Here is a 25,680-nt window from a genome sequence, read left to right on the forward strand (position 1 = left end):
AAAACATTAAGAGCAACAAAAGTACCTACAGGCATGCCAATAATAATACTAGAATTATCCCCAACCCTAACTTGCCTTTTCACAAGCCCAGTCCTATTTATCCAAAAACCCTTTCTACGTCAGTCTATGGAGAATCCACTTTGAACCAGTATATGCATGTCTCTTCAGCAAGGTCGCCTTCAAAGATTTGGTATTGGCAGAAGTACCTTAGCATCCCCCCTCCCTACTAGAGAAGGAACATACAATGCCACATACACAATTGCATTTTTAATGCGATGTACCCCAACGATATTAACACTAATTCAATAAAGTTTATCTTAATTCCATAAGTTTTGTAACACAGAATATTGTCAGTCTGTCACAAGAGCCTCAATGTGGTTTGGTACCATGTTCTAGTTACAGGTACCCCACTTTCAGGGCTACTGTCTTGAGTGGGTTCAGCTTTTGCGTTATCATCCCAGAGAAGTGTTGCTAGAGCCAGGCTGCAACTATTATTGAGGGAAACCCTAAATAAAGAAATGAATATGGGTGTTGCCATAAAGCTGCTATGGTCTTCCTGAAATTGCCTTTGGTAGCTAATGCCATGGCTGAAACACTACCCTCACCAACTACAAATGCAAACTCAGGGCTGACTGCTGGAGTACCCATAATGCAGCTGAAGTGGTGTGGTGCAGAGAGATAAAAGCACTCCCGTACCTAGCCAGGTACGGGTCTATATCAGAACTATTAACAGAAAAAGTGTGAACGAAAGAGGAATGGAAAAATATTCAAAGGGTGACCAAGTGAACTCTTGGTGCCAACTGGAAGGGGTCCCTGGGTCAGATATCTGCATAATAGTTCACCAAAGGGTAGCATGTGAAGCCTCTGCCAAGAACTGGTAGCCCACTGGGCATCATAATCATTGCAAAATATAAGTACAAATAATATTTAAGGAGTTACATACTAAAATATGACAGTTAAGATCACTGAGAGGTGGCATACCTTGGGGATATTCCTTTCAGGTAGAAAGTAACAGAAACCAACTCCCTGTCTAGCCATGAGTGCATTGTATGCCTCAAAATTTATGCATATTTGCATATGGAGCCAAAAGCAGAATGAAAGAATGCCTGTTTTACCAGAAAGAAAATTTACAGAATGAAGCAAACTGATGGGGGAAATGTCCTATTTATGAAGGAAGACAAAGGAATGTTAGGGTATATGTGGGAGTGCCTGGAAACACACAGGATCCTTCGCCTAGCAGGCATCTTACAGCATGCTTGTCTCATGAAAGGAGGTCACAGCCCCACGCCTGACTGCAAATTGCCACAAGGATTTTGGGTGAACAATAACCTACAGGACTGAGGTGTGTCTTTTTAATTAGGTCTAGGCTCTAGAATGTGTGTTATGATTTTGTTTTATACATAATCATTTGTCTCCAATACTTCCAGTTGCTACTACATGAGTCTCTGTTGCTGTTAAAAAAAACAAACTTACGCCTGATTTTACTATAAAGTAGGGCTGTCAAGCAATTAAAAAAATGAATTGTGATTAATCATATTGTCAAACAAGAACAGAATACCATTTATTTAAATATTTTGGATGTTTTCTACGTTTTCAAATATATTGATTTCAATAACACAATACGAAGTATACAGTGTTCACTTTAAATTTTTACTACAAATATTCGCACGGCAAAAAACAAAAGAAAATATTTTTCAATTCACTTCATATAAGTACTGTAGTGCAATCTCTATCATGAAAGTTGAACTTACAAATGTAGAACTTACAAATGTATTGTACAATTACTGTGTTCAAAAATAAAACAATGTACAACTTTAGAGCCTACAAGTCCAATCAATCCTACTTGTTCAGCCAATCACTCAGACAAACAAGTTTGTTTACATTTGCAGAAGATACTGCTGCCTGCTTCTTGTTTACACTGTCACCTGAAAGTGAGAACAGATGTTCTCATGGCATTGTTGTAGCTGGCATCGCAAGATATTTACATGTCAGATGCGCTAAAGATTCATATGTACCGTGATTCTTCAACCACCATTCCAGAGGATGTGTCCATGCTGATGGGTTTTGCTCGATACCGATCCAAAGCAGTGCAGACCGATGCATGTTCATTGTTATCATCTGAGTCAGATGCCATCAGTAGAAGGCTGATTTTCTTTTTTGGTGGTTTGGGTTTCTTTTTCTGTGGTTTCTGCATCTGAGTGTTGGGCTTTTAAGACGTCTGAAAGGATGCTCCACATCTCATCCCTCACAGATTTTGGAAGGCACTTCAGATTATTAAATCTTGGTTCAAGTGCTGAAGCTATAGTTTGAAATCTCACACTGGTAACTTCTGTGTTTTGTCAAGCAGCTGTGAGTATTCTTAAAATAAACATATGCTGTGTCATCATCCGAGACTGCTATAACATGAAATATATGGCAGAATGCAGGTAAAACAGAACAGGAGACATACAATTCTCCCCCAAGGAGTTCAGTTACGAATTTAATTAACACTTTTTTTTAAAGGAGCATCATCAGCATGGAAGCATGTCCTCTGGAATGGTGGTTGAAGAATCATGGGACATATGAATCTTTAGCGCATCTGACATGTAAATATCTTGCAATGCAAGCAACAACAATGCCATGCAAACACCTGTTCTCGCTTTCAGATGACATTGTAAATAAGAAGCAGGCAGCAATATCTCTCATAAATATAAAACTTCTTTATTTTAGCAATTGGCTGAACAAGAAGTAGGACTGAGTGGATTTGTAGGCTCTAAAGTTTTACATTGTTTTGTTTTTGAGTGCAGTTATGTAACAAAAATTGTACATTTGTAAGTTACACTTTCAAGATAAAGAGATTGCACTACAATACTTGTATAAAGTGAATTGAAAAATAATTTCTTTTATCATTTTACAGTACAAATATTTGTAATAAAAAATATAAAGTGAACACTGTACACTTTGTATTCTGTGTTATAATTGAAATCGATATATTTGAAAATGTAGAAAAACATCCAAAATATTTCATAAATTTCAATTGGTATTCTATTGTTTAACAGTGTGACTAAACACGATTAATTTTTTTTGAGTTAATCACATGAGTTAACTGCGATTAATCAACATCCCTACTATAAACCTACCTAAGAGCAGTGTGTTAAGAGGAGAGGAGATCTGAAGTGGAACTGGTAACAAAAATGTTAATACAGTAACTAGTCCCAGTTAATGTTGTTTTGTTGTTACATTGCTGATCAATTAGAGAACATGCACGTTTAAAGTTGCGCAATGCTCCATTATAACGTTGTTTGGCAGTTGCCTGCTTTGACCACTGTTTGCAGAAAGAGCAGCTCGTTGCAGCTAGCTGGTGGGGACTTAGAAACAAAGTGGGTCAGCAGCCCCCCTATTAGCTCACCCCTCCCCTAAGGTCCCTGTGCAGCAGTCGCCCAGCAGGCTATCAATTGCCAGGCAGTTCAGGTGTCCCTCCCCGCACTGCCCTGTGCTGCTCTTGCCCTCTGCCTTGGAGCTGCTCCCAGGAGCCTCCCGCTTGCTGTGCGGGGGTGTGTGTGTTGAAGAGGGGTGCTAACTGTAATGCATTCTATATGATCTAATGAAAATATGCTAATAAGTGTGAATATAAATATGCTTCATGCAAAGGTCTCTTGTAAGTTATCATTACAAAGCTTATAATCTACTGAGTGCGGTCATCCTATTTGTATAAATGTACCACTCTTGTATCTGAAACTAGAAATATAAAATATAACTCTGAGGCCCTATTGTAATTATGCAAAGTGTGGGCCACTAATATTGGTTTGAAATCTATTGATGACTCCAATCAACCAGGACAATTGACTGCAGATGGCTCAGTTTTACAGTACATTTCTACCCCAATATAATGTGACCCGATATAACACGGTAAAACAGTGCGTGGGGGGGAGGGGGGCAGGGCTGCACACTCCAGTGGATCAAAGCACGTTCGATCATGTCACCTGAACTGGAATCCATCTTTAACCTGGTGACTTTCCATTGAGGAGGAGGAGTGGGAACCAGAGAGGGACAAAGGATTCCTGCCTTATGCAAAAGATATATAAAGGGGTGGAACAGAACAAAGAGTGGCCGCCATCATGAGGAATCCCCTAGCTACCACCTGAGCTGAAACAACGGCTGTATCAGGGGAAAGGATTGTGTCCAGACTAGGAAGGCATCCAGTCTGGGAAAGAAACGTGTTTAAGCATCTCTGAGGGTGAGATCTTATCTGTATTCAGTTTATTACTGTACTAGACATAGAGTTGCATGTTTTATATTATTTTGCTTGGTAATTCACTTTGTTCCGTCTGTCACTACTTGCAACCACTCAAATCCTACTTTCTGTATTTAATAAAATCACTTATGTATTAACCCAGAGTATGTGTTAATATCTGGGGGGGGGTGCAAACAGCTGTGCATATCTCTCTATCAGCATTATAGAGGGTGAACAATTTATGAGTTTACTCTGTATAAGTTTTATAGACAGTAAAATGGATTTATTTGGGTTTAGTCCCCACTGGGAGTTGGGCATCTGAGTGTTAAAGACAAGAACACTCCTGTTAGCTGCTTTCAGTTAAGTCTGCAGCTTTGGGGCAAGTAATTCAGACCCTGGGTCTGTGCTGGAGCAGATGGGCGTGTCTGGCTCAGCAAGACAGGGTGCTGGGGTCCCAAGCTGGCGGGAGCAGAAATAGTTTTGGCACATCAGTTGGCGACTCCCAAGGGGGTTCTGTAATCCAGCCCATCACACTAATGTCAGGGTGCCCCCCATATCCCCCCCTCCCCGCTCCTTTACCCTATCTCCACAGAGTGCGAGTGGGTGGAGACACAACAAGGCTCAGGAGGGAGGGAGCTTGCTGGCAGCAGCTGCTGTCTCAACTTGCTGATCTACTTAAAAAATCAATGTACTTAGATTGGGGTCAGCGTACTCAAAGGGGTAAAGTGCGTCTCCCCCTCTCACACACACATAGTGCGTGTCTCTGTCTCCCCTCCCTCCATTCATGCTGCCTGGTAAAGTGTGAGGCTACATTAACAACATGTTAACCCTTAAGGGCTCAGCTGAGTGCTAGTTCATCATTTAGCAGTAAGGCATTCCCTGGGACATATCCCACCCTCTATGTCCACCTCAACCAAGCTTCACAATCATCATTGCTGTGTACAGTACTAAATTGTTTGTTTAAAACTTAGACTGTGTGTGTATGTATGTGTGTGTATACATATATATATGCATATATAAAATATAGTCTTTTGTCTGGGGGGAAAACATTTCCCTGCAACCTAACCCCCCCCCCATTTACATTAATTCTTATGAGGAAATTGGATTCACTTAACATTGTTTTGCTTAAAGTAGCATTTTTCAGGAACTTAACTACAAAGTTAAGTGAGGAGTTACTGTCCTGCAAGTGTCTGGCGCACCAAAGGCTGGATGCTCCAAGGAGATGCTCGGAGAGCTCAAGGCTTAGGGTGTGCCTGTTGCTAACTGGCAGAGTAACAGTGGGGCCTGCAAGACAGTCCTTGTGGTGCCTGTGGCCGGTGGAGTTCGGAAGCTGACCCACAGCAGGCACTTACAGGGCTTCCTCACACTAAGGGCAAGAGATAGTGAGGTGCCTCCCAACAATGGGAATCCAAAGCAAGTGTCACAGTAAGCCTGAATATTAAAACTGAGGGAATGTATAATTCCTCCTCCCCACCGTGCATACTACTTCCTTTTGAGGGTTGATTGGTCTTGAATGGGTTCTTTGATGAATAACGTAACCCCAGTGCGAAGACAAGCATTTATAACAGCACAGCATGTGACTTGCTCTCCCTCTCAGGGAATTTTGGATTGAAACAGGAGTTAGTTACCAGTTACTGCTGCTCTCTGAGAGCTGCCTCTGTGCAGTCACACTTTTGGCCTCTAACATCGAGCTGCGGAACTGTATAGAAAGCCATGGCTGTCGTGGCAGGTGTGATGAGGGAAGTGGTGCAGAGACACTATCTTGCGATGCTGTTATTAGCTGTGTCTAGAAAAGAGTACACCTGCCCCACACTGGAGTCACCCCCGTTCCTTCTCTTCAGCCTGCGGGCCCCTGACACACAAAGAATTCTGCGGCAGAAGGTGGCTGGGTGATGTGAATGCACAGCAGCAACTCTTGAAGTTACAGGCAATCAACTCCATTCAAGGGCCTCTGTGCTTTTCCACTTATGGGGAATTAGTAAGCCACAGCCCCTGTTAGAGGATGGTGGGCAAAGAGTTTTAGGCACAAATGGACCCCCTTACCAAACCAAGCATCAGATCGCAATGCCAAGTCCAATGGACAGTGGCTAGTGAAAGTATGATCAGAACTCCATGTTGCTGCTTTGCAAATGTCTGCAAAAGGAATCAGCCTCAACAAGCTAAAGAGGCAGCTGTAGCCCCCACTGGAGTGCATCTTTAATCATACGGGTATTGATTTTCTCACCAAATAACAATGTTTAATACACCTCCTAATCCATTCGGAAAGTCTATTTTCTAATAGGTTGTCCCTTACATCTTTCCCCACAGGCAGCAAATAATGTTACACTTTCTGAAAGGCTTAGTCCTGTCAGATAATAGCACATGGACTCTGCACATCTAAAACAAAATTAAATGGAACTCTCCTGGATGGGCATGAGGTCTGTGGAAGAACACAGACGGAGACATACTGTGACAGCAGAAAATCTGAGTCTATTTAAGGCATAAATCTGGGGTAAAGTCTCTCTCAAATGACTTTGTCTAGACTATTAAAAATGCCATTTTGATAGCCAGCTGTTCTAAGGAAGCTGGAGCAAGGGGCTCATAGGGTGGGCCCATCAATGTTAGAGTCTCAGGAAGGGCCTCTAATAGCAGGGACAGGCATTAGTCATTCCCATAAAAAAAAACCTAGAGATTGTGGGGTGGGAGAAAAGAGGCTTGTTTCTGATCAATATTTGAGAGGCAGATACAACAGCAAAAGGCACCTTTAGGGAATCTATCATCAAACCTCTGTGATTTTAAATGCAAGAGATGCTCTGAACCTGCAGACTCTCACCTGTGACAGATAACTTCTTGTCCTTCACCAAACACCAAATTCTCATTTTAGTCTGCAACACGTCAAGGTAGAGATCTTGCTAGACTGTAACAGTACTGCTTGAATTCTCTGTGAACACAAGGGAACCATGGAAACAAGCAAACTACCCTCCCAGTGGCTAAGTGAAGTGTGTCAGATTCAACACATTCTCCTTGTTGTGGAGAAAGAAGGTCCAGGGCAAGGGAAAATTCAGAGAGCCAGCAGTTCTCTAGTCAGCTGGAGAAGGTCTGTGTACCGATACTCCTAAGGTCCTGCCAGGCAGATACTGTTTCCTCAGTCCTCCCTGATTTTCCTTATGATTCTGGGCATCAAGGGAATGGAGGGAAGGCACAGAGATGATTATTTCAATTCAGCAGAAAGGCGTCTGAGAGCAGTTGGTCTCTGAGCCTGGTCAATACAGATGACACTGAGAATTCTGAATGGACATGAGCAGGTCCATTTGGGGTTGACTCTACCTGAAAACTAAACTAATAATAACTGGTTTAGGGACCATTTATAACATTTCCTGCTATGTTGCCAGTTCCAGGGTTAACTGCATCTTTGACTCTGTGTCCGTCTTGTCAATTTGGATTTTAAGTTCTTCAGGCAGTGTCCACCTGAACACTGCCTGGCACAATAGCTCCTCATTTGTGGTTGGTCCTTAGGCACTACCGTAATAAACATAAATAATACATTTAAACTCACTATATCTGCACAGATAAGGACAATCTTAAATTGAACAAAACCAATTCATACAGTCTAGTTATGTTTCAAGATGCAATTCACATGAAAGGCTTACGGGTTAGTTAAATATATACTCAAGATCCCTTCTAGCTGAACAATGCTTGTACTCTTTCCTGGCAAAGTTATGTATTCCAAGATATTCAACTTTATACAAGAGGGGAAATGGGAAGTTTGTTTCTCTTCCTTCAGGGTCCTGATGGACTTCTAAATGTGGGCAATGGCAACTATACACTACAAGAACTGACGTGTCTTATAAACACACTATAGCAATATGATTTTTTCCATATTTATGGTTGACACATCTAAGCAGAATATTGCTAGAGGTAATTTCTGCTATGCTTTATGGCTTAAATTAACTGCCTGAGGGAACTTCTTAATACTAGTATGTATTGTTCCAATGACTAGGTATATTTTGGGACGATGTTTGTACTCTTCTGAAGACTCATGTTCTGGCAACTGCCAACGGCTAGAATTCAAGCTAGATCAATCAGTGGCCTGATCTGGTAGGAGTAATGCTATGCTATGCATGTAAGTCTTGCGATGAACATAAAGGCTTCACAGAAGTCATCACAAACAGCTTAATTTTGTAACTAACAGCTTCTTGGCTAGAGACCGTCTCGCTCACAGTGTGCAAATTGACACTGCTCAGCTAGATGCTTGTAATAAAAAAATATCTAAGAATGGCAAGCATGTCTTTTTGCCTTGGCTCCTTTTCTCATGTGCCCTTTACTCTCTTTAAAAGTCTAAAGTAGTTCAACAGGGTTGGCTACTGGGAGAGAACAAAAATGCTAACCCCAACTGGTAGAAGAAGCAACATCTGTACAAAATCATTCATACTGCTCCACGAAACCTGTCAAGAATGAGAGCTAAACAGCAGCAACGAGAAAGATTTCAAAGGGAAAAAATATTCAGCCATTCACTGACTACTGAAAAGCAAGATTTCTTTTGAGCTGGAAGAATTTTAGAAAATGTCTGTAGTACAGAAGCAAAAAGAAGAGCTCCGCCCATTGATGTCAGTGCCTGCTACATTAAAAATCATGGTAGATGCCATCCATGTAACTGAACTTCTCCGTATTAATTTGTGAAAGCCATTCATTCATTCTTATATAAACTTTATTGCTCTTACTAGTGGTGCCAGTGAAATGTGTGATCTTTCATATACCAGAGACACTAATACACTTTAAATGAGACCATGTAAATTCCTCAATATATTTATTTTAGTCACTTCTATTACAGTGAATGGCATCTGTGGCATTTGTTCCTGTGCTTCAATTACTGAGACCAAGTAGTAAATCAAGTAAAGAGCCAAAACGACTAACACAGAGTTCCAAAGGCTCATTAAACTGATTGTTTGTATGTATGTTATCAGGTACAAAATTAAAGTGCAGATGGACTTTTTGCCTATATATGTGTCAGTTTGGCTGACTTTACTTCCTTAAAGTTTTCACATTTAGCACCCATTTAGATACCTCCCCAGAGGTGAGAATGCCCTAACCTGAATGCACTGAACATGCTCACCGGTAGTACCTCATATGAAAGGAACCAAAGTAATCGGTTATAACTTAAGTGCCCAGTTCCTGCATTGCTTATTTCAATGGGCATTTTGCCTGAATATCAATGGGCATTTCTCCCAAGGACTGGATGATAGTCTAGTAAAGGAACACAAAAGTTCACTGTAGCTAAAAAATTACATAAAACTCAGTAGTTTAATCATAGAATCATAAGACTGGAAGGGACCTTGAAAGGTCATCTAGTCCAGTCCCTTGCACTCAAGGTCTATTATCCAGACCATCCCTGACAGGTGTTTGTCTAACCTGCTCTTAAAAATTTCCAATGATGGAGATTCCACAACCTCCATAGGCAGTTTATTCCAGTGCTTAACTACCCTGACAGTTAAGAAGTCTTTCCTAATGTCCAAACTAAACCTCCTTTACTGCAATTTAAGCCCATTGCTTCTTGTCCTATCCTCAAAGGTTAAGGAGAACAATTTTTCTCTCTCCTCCTTAGAACAACCTTTTATGTATTTGAAAACTGTTATGTCCCCCTTCAGTCTTCTCTTCTGCAGACTAAACAAACCCAGTTTTTTCAGTCTTCCCTCAGAGGTCATGTTTTCTAGAGCTTTAATCATTTTGTTGCTCTTCTCTGGATTTTTTGTCCAATTTGTCCACATCTTTCCTGAAATATGATGCCCCGAATGGGACACACTGCTCCAGTAGAGGCCTAATCAGTGTGGAATAGAGCAGAATCACTTCTTGTGTTTTGCTTACAACACTTCTGGTAATACACCCCAGAATGATGATTTTTTTTTTTGTTTTTGTTTTTTTTTGCAAGTATTACACCAGGAGTGGGCAAACTTTTTGGCCTGAGGGCCACATCGGGTCCCAAAATCGTATGGAGAGCCGGGTAGGGATGGCTATGCATTCCAAAACAGCCTGGCCCCTGCCCCCTGCCTACCCCCTCCCACTTCCCACTCCGACTGTCCTCCTCAGAAACCCCAACCCAACCAACCCTCCTACTCTTTGTCTCCGACTGCCCCTCCCCACCTCCTATTCAACCCCTCCCCCTGACCCCTATCCACACCCCCACATGGTCAGCCTCACCTCAGTCCCTGGAAAAGCAGGTCCTCAGGGAACCCATTTTGAAGTATTTGGAGGAGAGGAATGTGATCAGGAACAGTCAACATGGATTCACCAAGGGCAAGTCATGCCTGACCAAACTGATTGCCTTCTATGATGAGATAATTGGCTTTCTGGATATGGGGAAAGCGAGATGGACGTGATACATCTTGACTTTAGCAAAGATTTTGATAGAGTATCTCACAGTATTCTTGCCAGGATGTTAAAGTATGGATTGGATGAATGGACTATAATGTGAATAGAAAGCTGGCTTGATCGTCAGGCTCAACAGGTAGTGATCAATGGCTTTATGTCTAGTTGACAGCTGGTATCAAGCAGAGTGCCCCAGGGGTCAGTCCTGGGGCCAGTTTTGTTCAAAATCTTCATTAATGATCTGGATGATGGGATAGATTGCACCCTCAGCAAGTTCACGGATGGCACTAAGCTGCAGGGAGAGGTAGATATGCAGGAGGGTAGGGATAGGGTCAGTGTGACTAGATAAATTGGAGGACTGGGCCAAAAGAAATCTGATGAGGTTCAACAAGGACAAGTGCAGAGTCCTGCACATAGGATGTAAGAATTCCATGCACAGCTACAGGCTGGGGGCTGACTGGCTAAGTGGCAGTTCTGAAGAAAAGGACCTGGGGATTACAGTGGACGAGAAGTTGGATATGAGTCAACAGTGTGCCCTTGTTGCCAAGAAGACTAATAGCATGCTGGACTGGTGATTATTTTCCTCTATTCGGCAATGGCACTTCTGGAGTACTGCGTCCAGTTTTGGGCCCCCTACTACACAAAGGATGTGGACAAATTGGAGACAGTCCAGCGGAGGGCAATGAAAATAATTAGGGGGCTAGGGAGACGAAAGGCTGAGTGAACTGGGATTGTTTAGTCTGCAGAAGATGAATGAGGGGGATTTGATAGCAGCCTTCAACTACCTGAAGGAGGGTTCCAAAGAGAATGGTGCTAGGCTGCTCTCAGTGGTGGCAGATGACAGAACAAGGAGCAATGGTCTCAAGTTGCAGTGGGGGAGGTCTAGGGTGGATATTAGGAAAAATTATTTCAATTAGGAGGGTGGTGAAGCACTGGAATGTGTTACCTAGTGAGGTGGTGGAATCTCCATCCTCGGAGGTTTTTAAGGCCTGACTTGACAAAGCCGTGACTGGGATGATTTAGTTGGGGTTGGTCCTGCTTTGAGCAAGGGATTGGACTAGATGGCCTCCTGAGGTCTCTTCCAACCCTAATCTTCTATGATTCTATGAATGAGAAAAATATGAAGATATGCTTTGGTGTCACGGTTACAGAGTGAGCTGCACTTTAGAGCCCTTTCAGTCCCTCTTAAGTGCTCCCCTCAGGTGACAGGCCTAGCTTCCAGCACCTCATTCTGGATGGAACCATGCAGTCTTACCACTCAGACTGACCTCTGGGCTGCAGCCCCGTTTACCAGCTGCGTTAACCTGAGAGGCATCAATTGGGGTTGGCACATGTGAGCCCTCTTCCTCCAGGAGCCGGTGATGTAATAAGTTTGTAGTGACACTGAAACAGCTTCTTCAAAACAAAGTAGTATTTATTTGCCAAAGGGAACTCAGCAAAAAAGTGTTCTATATGTATCCTGACTTACCGACACGCAGCCTTTCTATGCATAGCTGAGGTAAGTCCAGCTTATTCCAGACCCCGCGTCTGAGAGTCAGTTCGCATCTTCACAGACCCTCTCACTCTATCAGCCTCAGTCTGCTGACAATTCCTTTCTCTCCATCTCTTTCAGCAGAGCAAATCCTTTAACGGATCGAATCTTTTGAGCTCTCTCTCTCATCAGCCTTGACAAAGCAGCTGTGTAACCTTATTGGCACCAGATAAGTCACTTTTTTACAACTAATAACCTGGCTACTGTGTTTTGTGGGCCATTCCTTATCTAGCTGATTGTTTTCCTTTTCCTGCTTGGTTCCTCTAACAACCCCCTTTGATCTTACCCCACAGCAAGTAATGCATCATAAACACACTGAAGTATGCACAATATTCATAAGAAATAAGAGGTATTTCCCAGCTTGGCGCACACCATACTATCAAATGCATGTTCTTTGCTGGTTATTTCTAAAAAATGTCCCTGAATCTATCATGGGCAATGGAAGCAAAGGGAATAACTCAAACTACAGTAATCACTTGAATCATTTGTTAAAAACACACTGATAATGCAATTTAAAGTTACAGTAAAAGACATACCACTTCAGAATATAAACAATTTCACGTCTACCAAGTTTTTAATGTTAAAGGCCCATTTTACATACAGTACAAAACTGACAGAAATAAACGAATGGAGTAAGAACAAAGTCTCTTAAAAAACTTGTACGGACAACATGGTAGTTCTTCTGTTATATGCTTGGTCTTTTCAAATCTGTATTTTTAAGAACAGGGCCAGAGCACTCAGAATTGCCCTTAGTCATTTACTAAAAACACATGCTGAGAGATTCACAATACTGAATAGGCACAAACCCCTCTTTTCGCACCACTGAGGTACACAAGGGTTAATCCTGTAGCCTTGCTGAGCCATCCCACATATAGGGTGACATTTAGCCCCACTGAAAACTGTGAGAGCTTCCCCACTGGTGACAAAGGTGGCAGGATTTCACCCACAGTAGTAACTATTCCTTTCCCAAATCCTGGGGAACCTAGGGAGTCACCTTCATGAACTCCCTGTTCATGGCTGGTCTGAAACACACAAGACTATGTCCAACCACGGTGTTGCCTGCCCATTATAATTTTTCATGGCCAGCTCAATAGTTTTAGAACAAAATCACATGAACTTCTTTGAAGAACTTTTAGTTCATCTTTTCTTGTTAAAAACATTGGTTGCAGAACAATAGTTTACCATACAGTATCAACAAAATGCACTCAATTTACATGCAAAAGGTAATAAACAATAGTACGTGGACTTACTCATTTTTAAATGACCATTGCTACAACAGCTGAATTTAGCTACGTATTTGTTCTTGAAAGCTCTCAAAAATAATGAGAATGAAGTTAGTGTTCCGATTTTAATCAGTTAGTGAAGTACAGAAGCTTGAGTATTGCCTAAAAATTTCAATGCCAATGCCAATGCTGTAATGGGAAACATTGCTGAAACTATTCTGTGCAAAGTACCACACACTAGAGTACGGTACTTATCTTCAGCAACATGTTACACTTTGATGAGTTATGCCATGTCTATAGTAAACTAAAAATACTGCTATCCAAAATGCATTTTATGTGTTCTCCATCTTAAAAAAAGAAAAATAATAATTATAGCTTTGTAAAGAAAAAAATAGGAAAGAATAGTAGTCAAAAGAAGAAAAGCTTCTTGCAAACTGAATACATATGCAGAGGAAGAAAACCAAAGTGTCCTTTCCAGGCAAGACAACTACTACTGGATGATCAATTTTAAAGCATCCAAGCACCACATAAAACACAGACTTACACCGGAAGGAAGATTATACTATCCTACAACAAGGGACACTTGAATTGATACTACATATGGGGGATATTAACAAAGTTGATGAAAAGTCATCCTTTCTGTGGGAAGTGCAATTCTGAGACACTGCTTTAGCAGCACTATCTCAAAGCTTATTAAAAAATTGATAGCATTTCTTTGTTCCTTCTTCATCCATTAGGATTAAAGGGCTGGTACCGCTGGGGCAGGGCCTCTGGAGGTGGTCAGAGGGGGATCAGATTTACCACCAAGGAGGTGAGCTGCTAATCAAACATGTCAAACAAATAAGGGCTGCAATAATACAGTCTTTCCAACAGCAAACAAAACTTAGTTTCATGGGATTTAAGTAATTGTTACTTATCTTTCTACAGATTAGAAAAACTCAACGATGCAGAGCTGCCAAAATAAAGTGCCCCAGCTCTACCCTGCTTTTGGTATCTTCTTCCATATTGTGCATAGAGAAGATCCTCTCCTTTGTAAGCAACTATTAGGAATTTATAGTTATAGTACAGATGGGTCATATACTGAAATATTTCAAATATTTAATATGATAATTGCAACTATCACTCACCACTCACCAAACATAAGATTATACAGGGCTGCAAATAAGTAAAATTAATAAGGCAAAAAAAGGAAAAAAACCACAAATCTGCTTTTCCAATAAATGCCTTCACAGCGAAAATAAAAAAAAAGGTCTAGTTTTAACTGTGAATTATATTCTGCAAATCAGATCCACTAATCCAGACTGATTTTTTTTTCCAATTTGACGATCAGAGAAACCACCTGTTAAGCATTTTTGACATGAGCACTCATTCATCTTAAAACAGCTTTCAACAGAAAGGTTGAGAGAGACCACCAGATTGAGTTTCTAAATTAGGAAACCATGCATGCAAACATTTGCAAACAAAAAACCCAGTAGATTTTAATTTAGCTATAGTTGCATTAACATGCATAAATATGCATAAACTCAGATACATGTGTCCATTTGTTCTATGCATGTCCACTTCATACATTCATTCCATACATCTCAAACCCACTTTCACTCCCTCCCATCTTCCTATCCAATGTCATTACTCATATACTACCCAGACAACTCACTCCTCCACCAACCCTCCCATTCATTCCACTCATTCTATGCATGCAGCCCCACATCCTCCAATTGTACATGCACACCTGCCCACTTCACACACCCATGTATGTTCCACCCACCTGTGCTGAACAATCTCACCCACCCATTATACACACACACACACACACACCCCCCTGCATTTCATACCCAATTCAGTCCATGCAGTCATCCCATCACCCACAAAACCCTCCACCAAGCCAGTTCCCACATTACACAAGAGGAGGGAAAGCATACCATAGGCTTCACCATTCACAGACAGAGCCCAGGGTAAGAACGGGGATTCCATGCGTGGAAGTTCCATCCCAGGCCTATGATTCCCTATTCTTTTCCTCTCTCCCCCATTACTCCCCCAATGGCCTCCCACACCTAAATGTCTTTGGGAGGACCTGCTACCCACTATCTCCCATGTTTGGGGGACTGCCAAGTGGGGGGGACACTGTCTAATCCACACCCTGGCTCTGCAGGCATTAAGTTCAGATGGCTCCAGCCCTGGCTGCTGAAGAAAGTTCCGCCCCTATGGGAGGAGTTTGCCAGCAATAGGTGGAAACCCCACCCACTGAGTAGAGCTACTCCTGGCTAGTATGATTGAAGTCAGAGCTCAGTGCCTGCGAGGCTATGTCCCTGCCTCTAAAGGCCGTGGAACTCTGTGGGATTTGGGAGGCAATGGGTTCCCTGTTTGCAGCTCCCCAATGACTAGAGATGAGGAGTCAGCCAGGTACCGCATTAAGACCTAGGGAGGGGAGGGGCAGGCCATCAAGGCCCGTCCCAGAAGACACCTGAGGTAAGAGGGAAGCTGGGGACATGGTGGGCAGGGTGATGTCAGGGGCTAGAGACTCATGGGAGGGCAAACACGTGTAGGCAGATGGGGGAGATCAAGGGGACACGGGGAGCTGCAGAGCTGGCAGGAAGCAGCAACTCGCCAGCCAGTTCTAAGACCAAAGAGCTGAGCATTTCACCAGCTAATAGATAGTGGAGCAGAGCTCTTGTGTGCTCCACAGACTATCCATCAGCTTGTGTAGCAGCTCCAATTGGCTTTCCTTCCCCATGATGCAGATGAATAGGAAAAGGCAACCAAACAGAGGCTATTTCCCCATATATTAGAGGTTTTCCCCACAAATCCATATAATGGTTTGAAAATCTGTAGTCTACAGGGAAACATGTAGAACTGGTAGATCTGGAAAGTGTCCAGAGTTGGCACACTGGAATCTGATTTAATTTGCCGGAAACTGATCTTCAAGTTAAATCCTTCTTGGACAGAACGCAGCACTGGTTCATACCATTTGCACAGAAAGTGTTCGAAACAATAAGGGAGCAACCTCATTTTTTGTCCTGTGCACTCATCTGGAAAAGACTTTCTGTATCATCACCTCAAATATAACTCTCCATTTCCAATTTCATCTTAAGACATCGCCCCCTTGTCTACAGCTCTTCTTAACCTATCTGCTATTCTGTACAAAACACAGTTTTATTGTTTTGATCCAGTTGCCAGTAGCACATAATTGCTCCATTAGGGGCTCAGATGGAATTCCTGGAGTTTGGTTAAAGTTCAGGAAGAGAGGAAAGTTATGCTCACTGGAAGTAGGTGCTGTAACTTGAGTGAGTGGTTAGATGAAAGAAGGGATATTCCACAAACTAACTTTAAACTTGATTCTCAAAATACTGCTTCAGGAAAAAAAAAATTGGGTGACTGTGTATAAACACTGAAGGATGAACCTGGTAACAAGGCACCACTACAAATAAAGACTTACCTCGTGAAGAAGTGATGGCATGTAATGGATGGGTTGCAAGCAATATTAGCTAGCATTGTGAAGGTGTCCAAACCAAACCCTGGGGGGTAGCTAAAACAGGTCTATCCTGAGGCAATGTGAAATGGCAGCTCAAAGGGAAAAGCAACTGCAAGAATCCTTAATAACATCATTCCAAATCACCCGCCAACGGGCCCCATTGACAGTCTGGACTGGAGGACCTGAGCAGCAGCAAAAGAACCCTTTTTGGCATGCATTTACAAGTTAGGCAGCAGCCATGGAAACCCAAAATCTGCACAGTACATCCAGAGCAGGCAATTAAGTAATAATCCTGTTACAGGATGAAGGTGAGAGGGAATCAGTAAACGTCAGTAGCTACTATAAGTGAAAACATTTTAACAATTTACATTAAATAAAAAGCTAAATGGTATCTTATAAAAAGATGTACTGAATAAGACACAGCTACAATAAATTAGTCTATTCATAAAACAACATGCTGAATGTTTTGTTCCCAAGTCTATACATTGTTACTGTCAGTTAATTCCTAAATATTCCGACAGCATAATTGAATAATTGAGGTACATTAGTTTACATTTTTATTTATATTGTAAAAAGGTTAATTTTTCTCTTCCAGTTTTTTTTCTTCATCTCCAAAGAAGAACAAAGGAAACATTCCTAAAAGGCAGCCAATGGTCACTCCAATAGCTTTACCCTAAGGAAAAAAATGGAGAGAAATTACCAGGGTTTTTCACAGTCCAGTTGCTACCCCTAATCAGAAAATAGGTCCTATTACACTAGCCACTGCAATACCACATAATTAGAAACCAACCCTGTTCTGAAGTGCTTACAATAAAGGAAGACAAAAAAGATATAAACATGCAATGACAGCAATCAGAGTAACATGTTAAATTAATTCAATGGGTTGGGTTTTTTTGCCCCAAGTCAGGCAACATACAAAGAGTGGTGGAGAGGCATGTATATTTGTGCAAGTGGACATGGATAGCAGTGGCAAGGCACAAAGAGTTGGATACACACCATAATAAAAAGAAGAGAGTGGGGAGGGGGCCCAAGAACTTGAATTTCTTGCGATGGAAAAGATGACAACTGTGGAGGGATTCAAAAAAGGGGTGGCATGGTCATGACAGGCAAGGAAGATACCTTAGCAGCTGCACTTTGAATGAATGGGAGGGAGTGAAGGGGGTGTCAGGGACGCCAGAGAAGAGGAGGTTATTGTAATCAAAAACGGGAGATGAGGGCCTGTAAGATTTTGCTGCATGTACACAAAGAAGTAGGTCAGATTTCACAGATGTTATGGAGGAAGAACCTGCAAGATTTGGGCCCACATGTCTAGGTCAAAGGAGAAGTCAAAGGTGATGTGCAGGTTAGATCTTTGAGCAAAAAAATATGGTCATATTGTGAAGTGACAAATAAGAGTTGAGTGGGAAGGTTTTGGGAGGAAAAATAGTGAGTTTAATTTTGGCCATGTTAGGTTTAAATTAATGGTACGAGACCCAGAAGATGCTGTCAAACAGAGATGCTGTAAAGCCAGACTGGCTAGAGGGAGACCGCAGAGGGACAGATTTGAGAGTCATCAGCATGAGAATGGAAGCTGAATCTATGTGAATGAATGAGATCTTACAAAAAGATGTGCAGGAAGAGCAGCAGAGTAGCTCTACAGTTACTTTGTTTAAAGTTCCAGGAGTCAGACTCACAATTTTAACATTTGGGATTAGCAATTAGCATAGGAAAACCCTAAATGCTAGAGGCTGACGAGTGCACCATTGAAAACATTTAGTACCTGTACATAATGCTAGAGGATTCATTGCTTCTTTTGCTCCTGGTGGTACATACAAACACACACTTCTCCATAACTACTCTTCCTAGATAAATGCTGTACCTTTTTTTTACCCTAATTTCTACACAGGTAAACTAGTCCTACATTACTTTTTCAGCTCTTGCTTGGATATTTCCTTCATCTTGCAGCTGTAGCATGTATTTCATCACAATGAAATTAGTCAGTTTATTTCTGTGGCAATTAATTCCCCCCATTTTAAATGAGTCAATATCAAACTCTTCAATTTTTAATAAAATAAAATACCCAATATTTTCTCTCTGAAAGATGATGAATATCTAGTAATTCTGAAAATGATTTCTATCCTAAGTCTAGGTAGTGGATATTCCTTTAACATGCACATTTTACTTAGAGGAAAGTTTTTTTCATATCCAGATTTATATATAAATTAAGGATTGGAATTAGTTTTGTACACACTACAGATATATTGCAAGAAAGCATTTAGTAAGTCTGACATGGACAATGAATATAGATACCAAACTTTCTAAAGGACAAGTACTGCCACCCATCACATTGACTAACTTCACAGCACCCACCTAATCTTACCATCACAGCCAGAGTTCACAGATATACACAGAGCGTGCGGCTATTTTCCCCCCCAGCCCTACTGGCCCAGATCTGCTTCCCCTCAACTTGACACAACAATATTTAGTATTTACCAAATACCAAAAGCTAAATATTTGATCTTTGTCAAAAAATTTTAAAAAAATGGATTCTGCCCATCCCTGCTAATGACCAGTGAAAAGTACGCACAAACTATACATAAATATATTTACCACGTGTGCACTAAGACGTGTTTGCCACATATCTGCTTGCTTGGGTGTCAGATCAGGAATTGACAGGCCCATTCTTGAAGCCAGAGCTTCAACATAGCCTGCAAGACTAAAAAAGAGCCACATGTTACTACTCAGGCTTCTGGATTTGAAAATACATTAGCTGGAGGTAACGTACAACTGAAGTTAAATTACTTGTGCAAAAGTAGTACTAACTTATACTGAAAAGTTTTTCTTCTTGCATGCTGTACTGCTAACTCACCAGTTTGGCATACAGAAGAAAATATTCAGACTTGAAAGTTCACATTTACATGGTAAGTGAATACTTTTGACTAATTCACTCCCTATTAGTCAAGCCTTCCAAAAAAAAACAACCAACCTTCATGTAATAAGACCTGGACATTATTGTAGTTTGACACATTTTACAGTAACGTTTAGGAAAAAAACATTTCACCATTCAGCAATGTCTTACTCAGCACTAGAAGAAAATCCAGTATATACATAAGAGCTTCCCTCTCAACAATTATTCATGGAACATTCTATCATATCATATATTAGTGCTTTAATAATCAGTTGCTGAGGCAGAAATTAGTGTTCAATATGTTTTTTTCCCTATGGAAAAGAAAGCCGAAAAGTCTCACACATACTAATTTACCATTGATAACTACTCAAGTCTGGAGTCTAAAGGCATCTTTCCCCCTCTTATATACCTTTTTCTTAAAATGTTACAGTACAACCATAAAATAAAAGTTACATTACATTTTAATACTGAGTGTTCAGCATATTTACCATAACCCTTATCATACAAGTAACTACATGGAAAACAAAAGTTACTGTTTTTAAATGGAACTGAAAAAATAAGGGTTTCAGGGAAAAGTTCTTGGCAGAGTTAATCTATTTAGCCTTTTGCAGTATTATAGCTGTGTTGGTCCCTGGATACTAGAAAGACAAGGTGAGTGAGGTACTATCTTTTATTGGACCAACTTCTGTTGGTGAAAGAGAGAAGCTTCCGTGTTTACACAGATCTTGAAAGCTTGTCTCTTCCACAAACAGAAGTTGGTCCGATAAAAGATATTACCTCACCCACTCTATCACTTTTGTACTTGTCAAGGCACATTAATACTTGTAAAATATATTAAAATTGTATGAGGCACTGTATTTGTAGATTGCCCCTCCCAATATAGCTAAGTCATTCCAAAGAATTGTTTATATGCAACTCTTCAGGTTTTTCAGTTTTCCAAGAGAAAATTGTTATTACCATGAAATTCTCTATGTAGAGATTCTAAAAGCCTGTTACCGCTAGTCAACGCTTTGGCAATATTCCAAAGCTTGTCTGGAACTTTAGCCACTTGCCAGGGAACACTTGGTATTATCAGTGCAGTGTTATCCCACTGAAGAGGAATGCAAGTTAGGAAAGTTTTTTCTCTTTTAACCAACTTATCTACCTGGAGGTTAGTCTCACTTTTATGGTTAGGTGCAGATAGTGGGCTGCTACACAGTAAAAGTGGTAGAAGTGAGTTTGGGAAGCACTTGGCCTGACAAATAAGCCTCAAAGAAAATAATTATGGGGCTCTAGGTTGCACAAATCCTCTGGAAATAAACACCATAAAAAGGGGTGTATTCCACAGATGCAGGCCAACTGAACAAACCTGTCTGAAGGCAGACTGGGATGTTCCAGTTCACCTGTCTAGGTACACTAGTAAACTACGTTAGATGGACTGACGGATGCAGAGTCTATTCAAACTATACTATAAAGTCACGTTTATAGATTAGGACTGAACAGTTTATAACAACTTCCATATTTTTTCCTGTATATGAAAAGTTATTTGAAGATACTAACACTAAAGATTCCCACTGTGGGCTTTGTTCTTCCAGAATGAGACAGTGTTGAACTAACTGAGGCTAATGATGCTATCCAAAGATCTTGCCCAAAGTCTCAAATACTGACTCTACACACTGCTGGTGGCAACTTCATATTCTATCACAGAATGTATGTCATGCTGAGATGATCAAGGAAATTTTTAAGAAACTGCTCTTAAAAAAAAACAAAAAAAACCCACGAAAAATATTAAAATGTTGGATTTATGGCATTTTAGTTATGTTTCTCTTCTCTGCACACAGTTTTTCCACTTTCTGGCCATTTCATTACATTAATGCAACTTGAACACTAATGAACTAAACTTAGGGTCAAGTTTTCGCTGGTTCTCTACTGAGTCTCTACTTAAACATGCACAAAAACACATATATGCATACAAACATGGATCCACATTTTGCAAGTACAAACATTCGTGCAAACACAATTCTAACCCTTATCAGTAGGCAACTGTTTCATATTTGCATCTACAGAACACACTGAAATGAATGGGTTTTGTGAATGCAAGTTCTGTTTGCAACAATGGGTGCAAATTCTATTTATCATCTGCAAGGTATGTGAATATACCTTTTAATGAATACAGCAAAACTTTTACAGCTCAACTTTAGCTACTTTGCTATGTTTTCGGAATGATGCAAAGGCTAAAATGCATTCCAAAATGGGAAAAGAAATCAATGTGAGTAAAGATATCGCAATTCCAGCTACTGTAAGAAACAGATAAAGAACTTACTTAACTCATAGTAACTGCAGTTCTTCGAGACGTTCTGCACACGTGGATTCTATTTAGGGGGTCCATGTGCCCCAGCACAGGAGTTTGGAACATTTTCACTAGCAGTGTCCAGTAGGCATCACACATGTGCCCTGCATGCCCTCGTGTCCCTGCCCCTTCCAAAGGCACAAAGGTCACAGCAACCTCAATCACTATTCAGTTCCTTTTGCCACCCAGAATCCTCATTTATAAGACTCTAAGCTGTGGGGATGGTGGGTGTATCACGGGATCTACATGTGCAGAAAATCTCAAAGAGCCACAGTTACTATCAGGTAAGTAACCATTCCTCCTTCTTCGTAGTACTGCACATATGGAGCCTGCTTATAGTTATTAGCAAGCAGTTACCTGTAAGAGGTGAGAGCTAGGACTGATCAGAAAACAGACTGCAGAACAGCTCCACCAAAATGGGAGTCAAATCTCGAATCAGTAACTAACGAATAACGTTTTGTAAATGTGTGGGCTGAAGACCTGGAAGCTGTTCTATATTAGAACCTGACTTAACCACGCTATCTATGAAGCTTATGCTCTGGTGGAGTGGTTCGAATGCTTGACAGATGTATCTTCTTGTTAATATCATAAACAGTTCTACGACAGGCTATAACCATTTTTAAAGTCTTTGTGATGAAATAGCCATCCCTTTTGATTTCTCATTGTAAGCAATGAAAAAATCTTGACATTTTATGAAGAGATCTGGTACTATCTAGGCAATATAACAGGGACCTCACATCTAAAATACGTAATTTAGATTCAGCAGGTGAAGAATGAGGCTTTTGTGAGGAAAAACTGGTAAATGCGTGAACTGATTGATATGAACATCTGATAGTAGTTTGGAAATAAAAGATGGATGAGGCCTCAGTTGCTCTATCCACGTGAAAAAATGTGTAAGGAGAATTAATCCATATGGCTTGAATTATGCTTTTTCTACCAACTGATGTTAACTGGCACCAGGAATGCTACCTTCAATGTTAGTAGATGAATTGGACAATTTGATAAAGGTTCAAAGTGAGGATATCATTAACTGAATAAAGCACTAAATTTAAGTTCCATATTGAAGCAATATTTCTCACAGAAGGAAAAAAATGTGAACAAGCCCTTTAATAAAATCTATTCACTGATTTATGAGAAAAAAAATGTATCTCCCTCTTCTGGAGAATGAAATACAGGTACACTGCCAAATGGACTTTGATTGAAGAGATAAATAGTCTTGAGTGCTTTAAAGATAAGAGGTAATCTAATATTATTGGAAACACTGAGATGGAGCATAACCTTTAAACCTTGCCCATAAAGTAAAATGTTTCCATTTGGCTGGGTATTTAGCCCTAGTGGATAATTTTCTACTCTGAAGAATAATGGTCTGTATGTCTGAAGAATGCTCTGTCTGTTGAGGACATCCAGATATCATCCAGGCTGTGAAAGGCAGAGAGTTGGATTTGAGTGGAGAATCAGACCCTGATTCTAAGATAACAGGCCTTCCAGAACTGTGAATGTGATAAATTGCTGATATGATGATAAACTGATGAAAGTAGCATTTGATCTGAGAATCAAAACTGGCAAAGTCAAGCCAGAGCCACCTGTATAACTCAACTCTTGTCTTGCTATATTGTCTAACACTCTTGGAATTAAGTGGAAATGGAGGGAAAGCATACATCAAACAGTGTGACCAAGAAATCACGAATCATCTGTTAAAGATTCCAGATTCTTTCCTGCTCAAGAGCAAAATATCACACATTTCCTATTTTGAACTGATGGAAATAAGTCTATCTGGGGAAGTCCCCACCCTTGAAAAAAATCAGTTTAGTATTGCATTTTTTTTAATTCCCATTTGTGAGATAAGTACATTTTCCTGCTCAGTGAGGCCACTATATCGTTTTTCTTTCCTAGGAGATGAAGAGCTGTCAGTTTGATGTGATTCTGAATGCATCATTCCCAAAGTTTTATGGCTTCTTGGCAAAGAAAGGCTGATCTCGTGCCTCCGTCTGTTTAAGTAATAGGCAGCCATGGAATTGTACATGAGAACTTGGATTTAATAATTCTTTATGACAGGTAGAAATGCTTTGCAAGCTAAGCTTACCATCCTTCGTTCAAGTACATTTATGTAAAATATGGATTCGAGATATATTCAGACTCATGGCCTCTGGTCTTGATTTGTGTGTGTTCCCCAGCCCATCTTGGATGCATAGGTTATCAAAGTTTTAGATGCAATCAGACGGGCAAATGGAATTCCTGCACATACATTTCCACATATTAGCCACCATTCCATTGAGAATAAAATTTGATCTAGGATCAGCACTTTCATTGACAATGTGGATTGCTGGTCTGTAAACAGACTCAATCCATGCTTGAAACAGCCAGACATAACCTGGCAAATGGGATTACAAATGTATACAAGTCATATGGCATAGAAGCTTTAGGCATATCCTTGTTGTTATCTGAGGGTAAGTATGGAAGTGAAGAATCAGATTTATTATTTGAAATCTGTCTTGCGTGAGGAATGTCTCACTGCTATTGAGTCTAAGAGAGCTCTGAGCAACTCTATGTATTGTGACAGGATCTGAGTAGAAACTTTTAAAAGCTGATTCTTAAACCCGGGAATGCAAATAAACAAATCACTTTCTTTGCTGCCACTATGACCTGTGTTCGTCACTTCCCCCACACAAGCCAGTCTTTTAGTTAATGGCAAATATGCAACCCTTCTCTGAGGAGATGGGCTGCATTACTGACAGGAATTTTGTAAATATCTTCTGCACTGATGAAATTCCAAAGTAGTACTCTGAATTAGTAACGGCTCCCCAGCGCCACAAAACAGATACTTTCTGTGTGCTGGGTGTATTGATATATGAAAATAAGTGTCCTGTAAGTCAAAGGTAATGAACCAATCCGTGGGATCCAGCACAGGGATAACTGAAGCAAGAGTTACTATCTGGAACTTTATATATCAAATTAATTTGTTGAGGTTCCTGAGATCTTGAATTGGATGCAAGTCACCTTTCTTTTTTAATATGAGGAAACAGGGAGAATAGAAGCCTTTTCCCATATACTGCTGAGGAACTAACTCTATTGCTCCAAGCTTGAGCAGTTTCATCTATCTCCTGATGCAAGGCACTCGCATAAGAATGGTCCCTGAAAAGTGACTGGGAAGGGTGATGGGAAGGAGGCAAAGATTGAAATTGAATGGCATAACGATCCCTGATTACTTAATGGGCCCATAAATCTGTGGTGATTGCTACCAAGCTGACAGGAAATAAAAACAGATGGGAGTCAAAGGGTGGAGTAAAAGAGGATCAAATTTGATGTCTTTGTGTCTGACCCAACTAAGTAATTCTAGAAGAGGGTAGTGGAATTGACTATTACTTCTGATACCTAGATTTCTTTCTAGACTGTTCAGAAGCGCCTTTGGTGTCGGGAACATGGAAAAGAAGGATATTGAGCATTCCTATATGTGGAGACTGAAAACTGGAGGATGAAACTAATTTCTTTTTGAAAGGAGGATTATATAAACCCAATGACCTGAGTGTGCAACTCGAGTCTTTTAATTAATGCAGAGATTCACGTCTTGGCATCGAATGGATTCTGACCAACAAATGGCATATCTTCAACTGTCACTTGCACTTCTTTCGGTAAACCTGATGCAGAGAACCATGCTGAGCATTGCATCATGATACCTGTAGCCACTG

At 40.7% G+C, this 25,680-nt stretch overlaps 1 protein-coding gene across 2 annotated transcripts in view; it reads right to left on the reverse strand.

Annotated features, from left to right (window-relative positions):
- Positions 1–12,641: 12,641 nt before the first annotated feature.
- TMEM65 (transmembrane protein 65) overlaps positions 12,642–25,680 on the reverse strand; it is a 47,296-nt gene continuing 34,257 nt past the window's right edge. For both annotated transcript variants that reach the window (XM_032803521.2, XM_075063219.1), the window contains 2 exons: positions 19,368–19,473; positions 12,642–17,451 (listed from right to left, as the gene is read on the reverse strand). In XM_032803521.2, the coding sequence (XP_032659412.1) occupies positions 17,356–17,451; positions 19,368–19,473 (202 nt within the window). In that variant the 3' untranslated portion in view covers positions 12,642–17,355. The remainder of the gene's footprint in view (positions 17,452–19,367; positions 19,474–25,680) is intronic.

Source organism: Chelonoidis abingdonii, chromosome 2 (genome assembly GCF_003597395.2).
Source record: "Chelonoidis abingdonii isolate Lonesome George chromosome 2, CheloAbing_2.0, whole genome shotgun sequence".
Taxonomy (NCBI): Eukaryota; Metazoa; Chordata; order Testudines; family Testudinidae; genus Chelonoidis; species Chelonoidis abingdonii.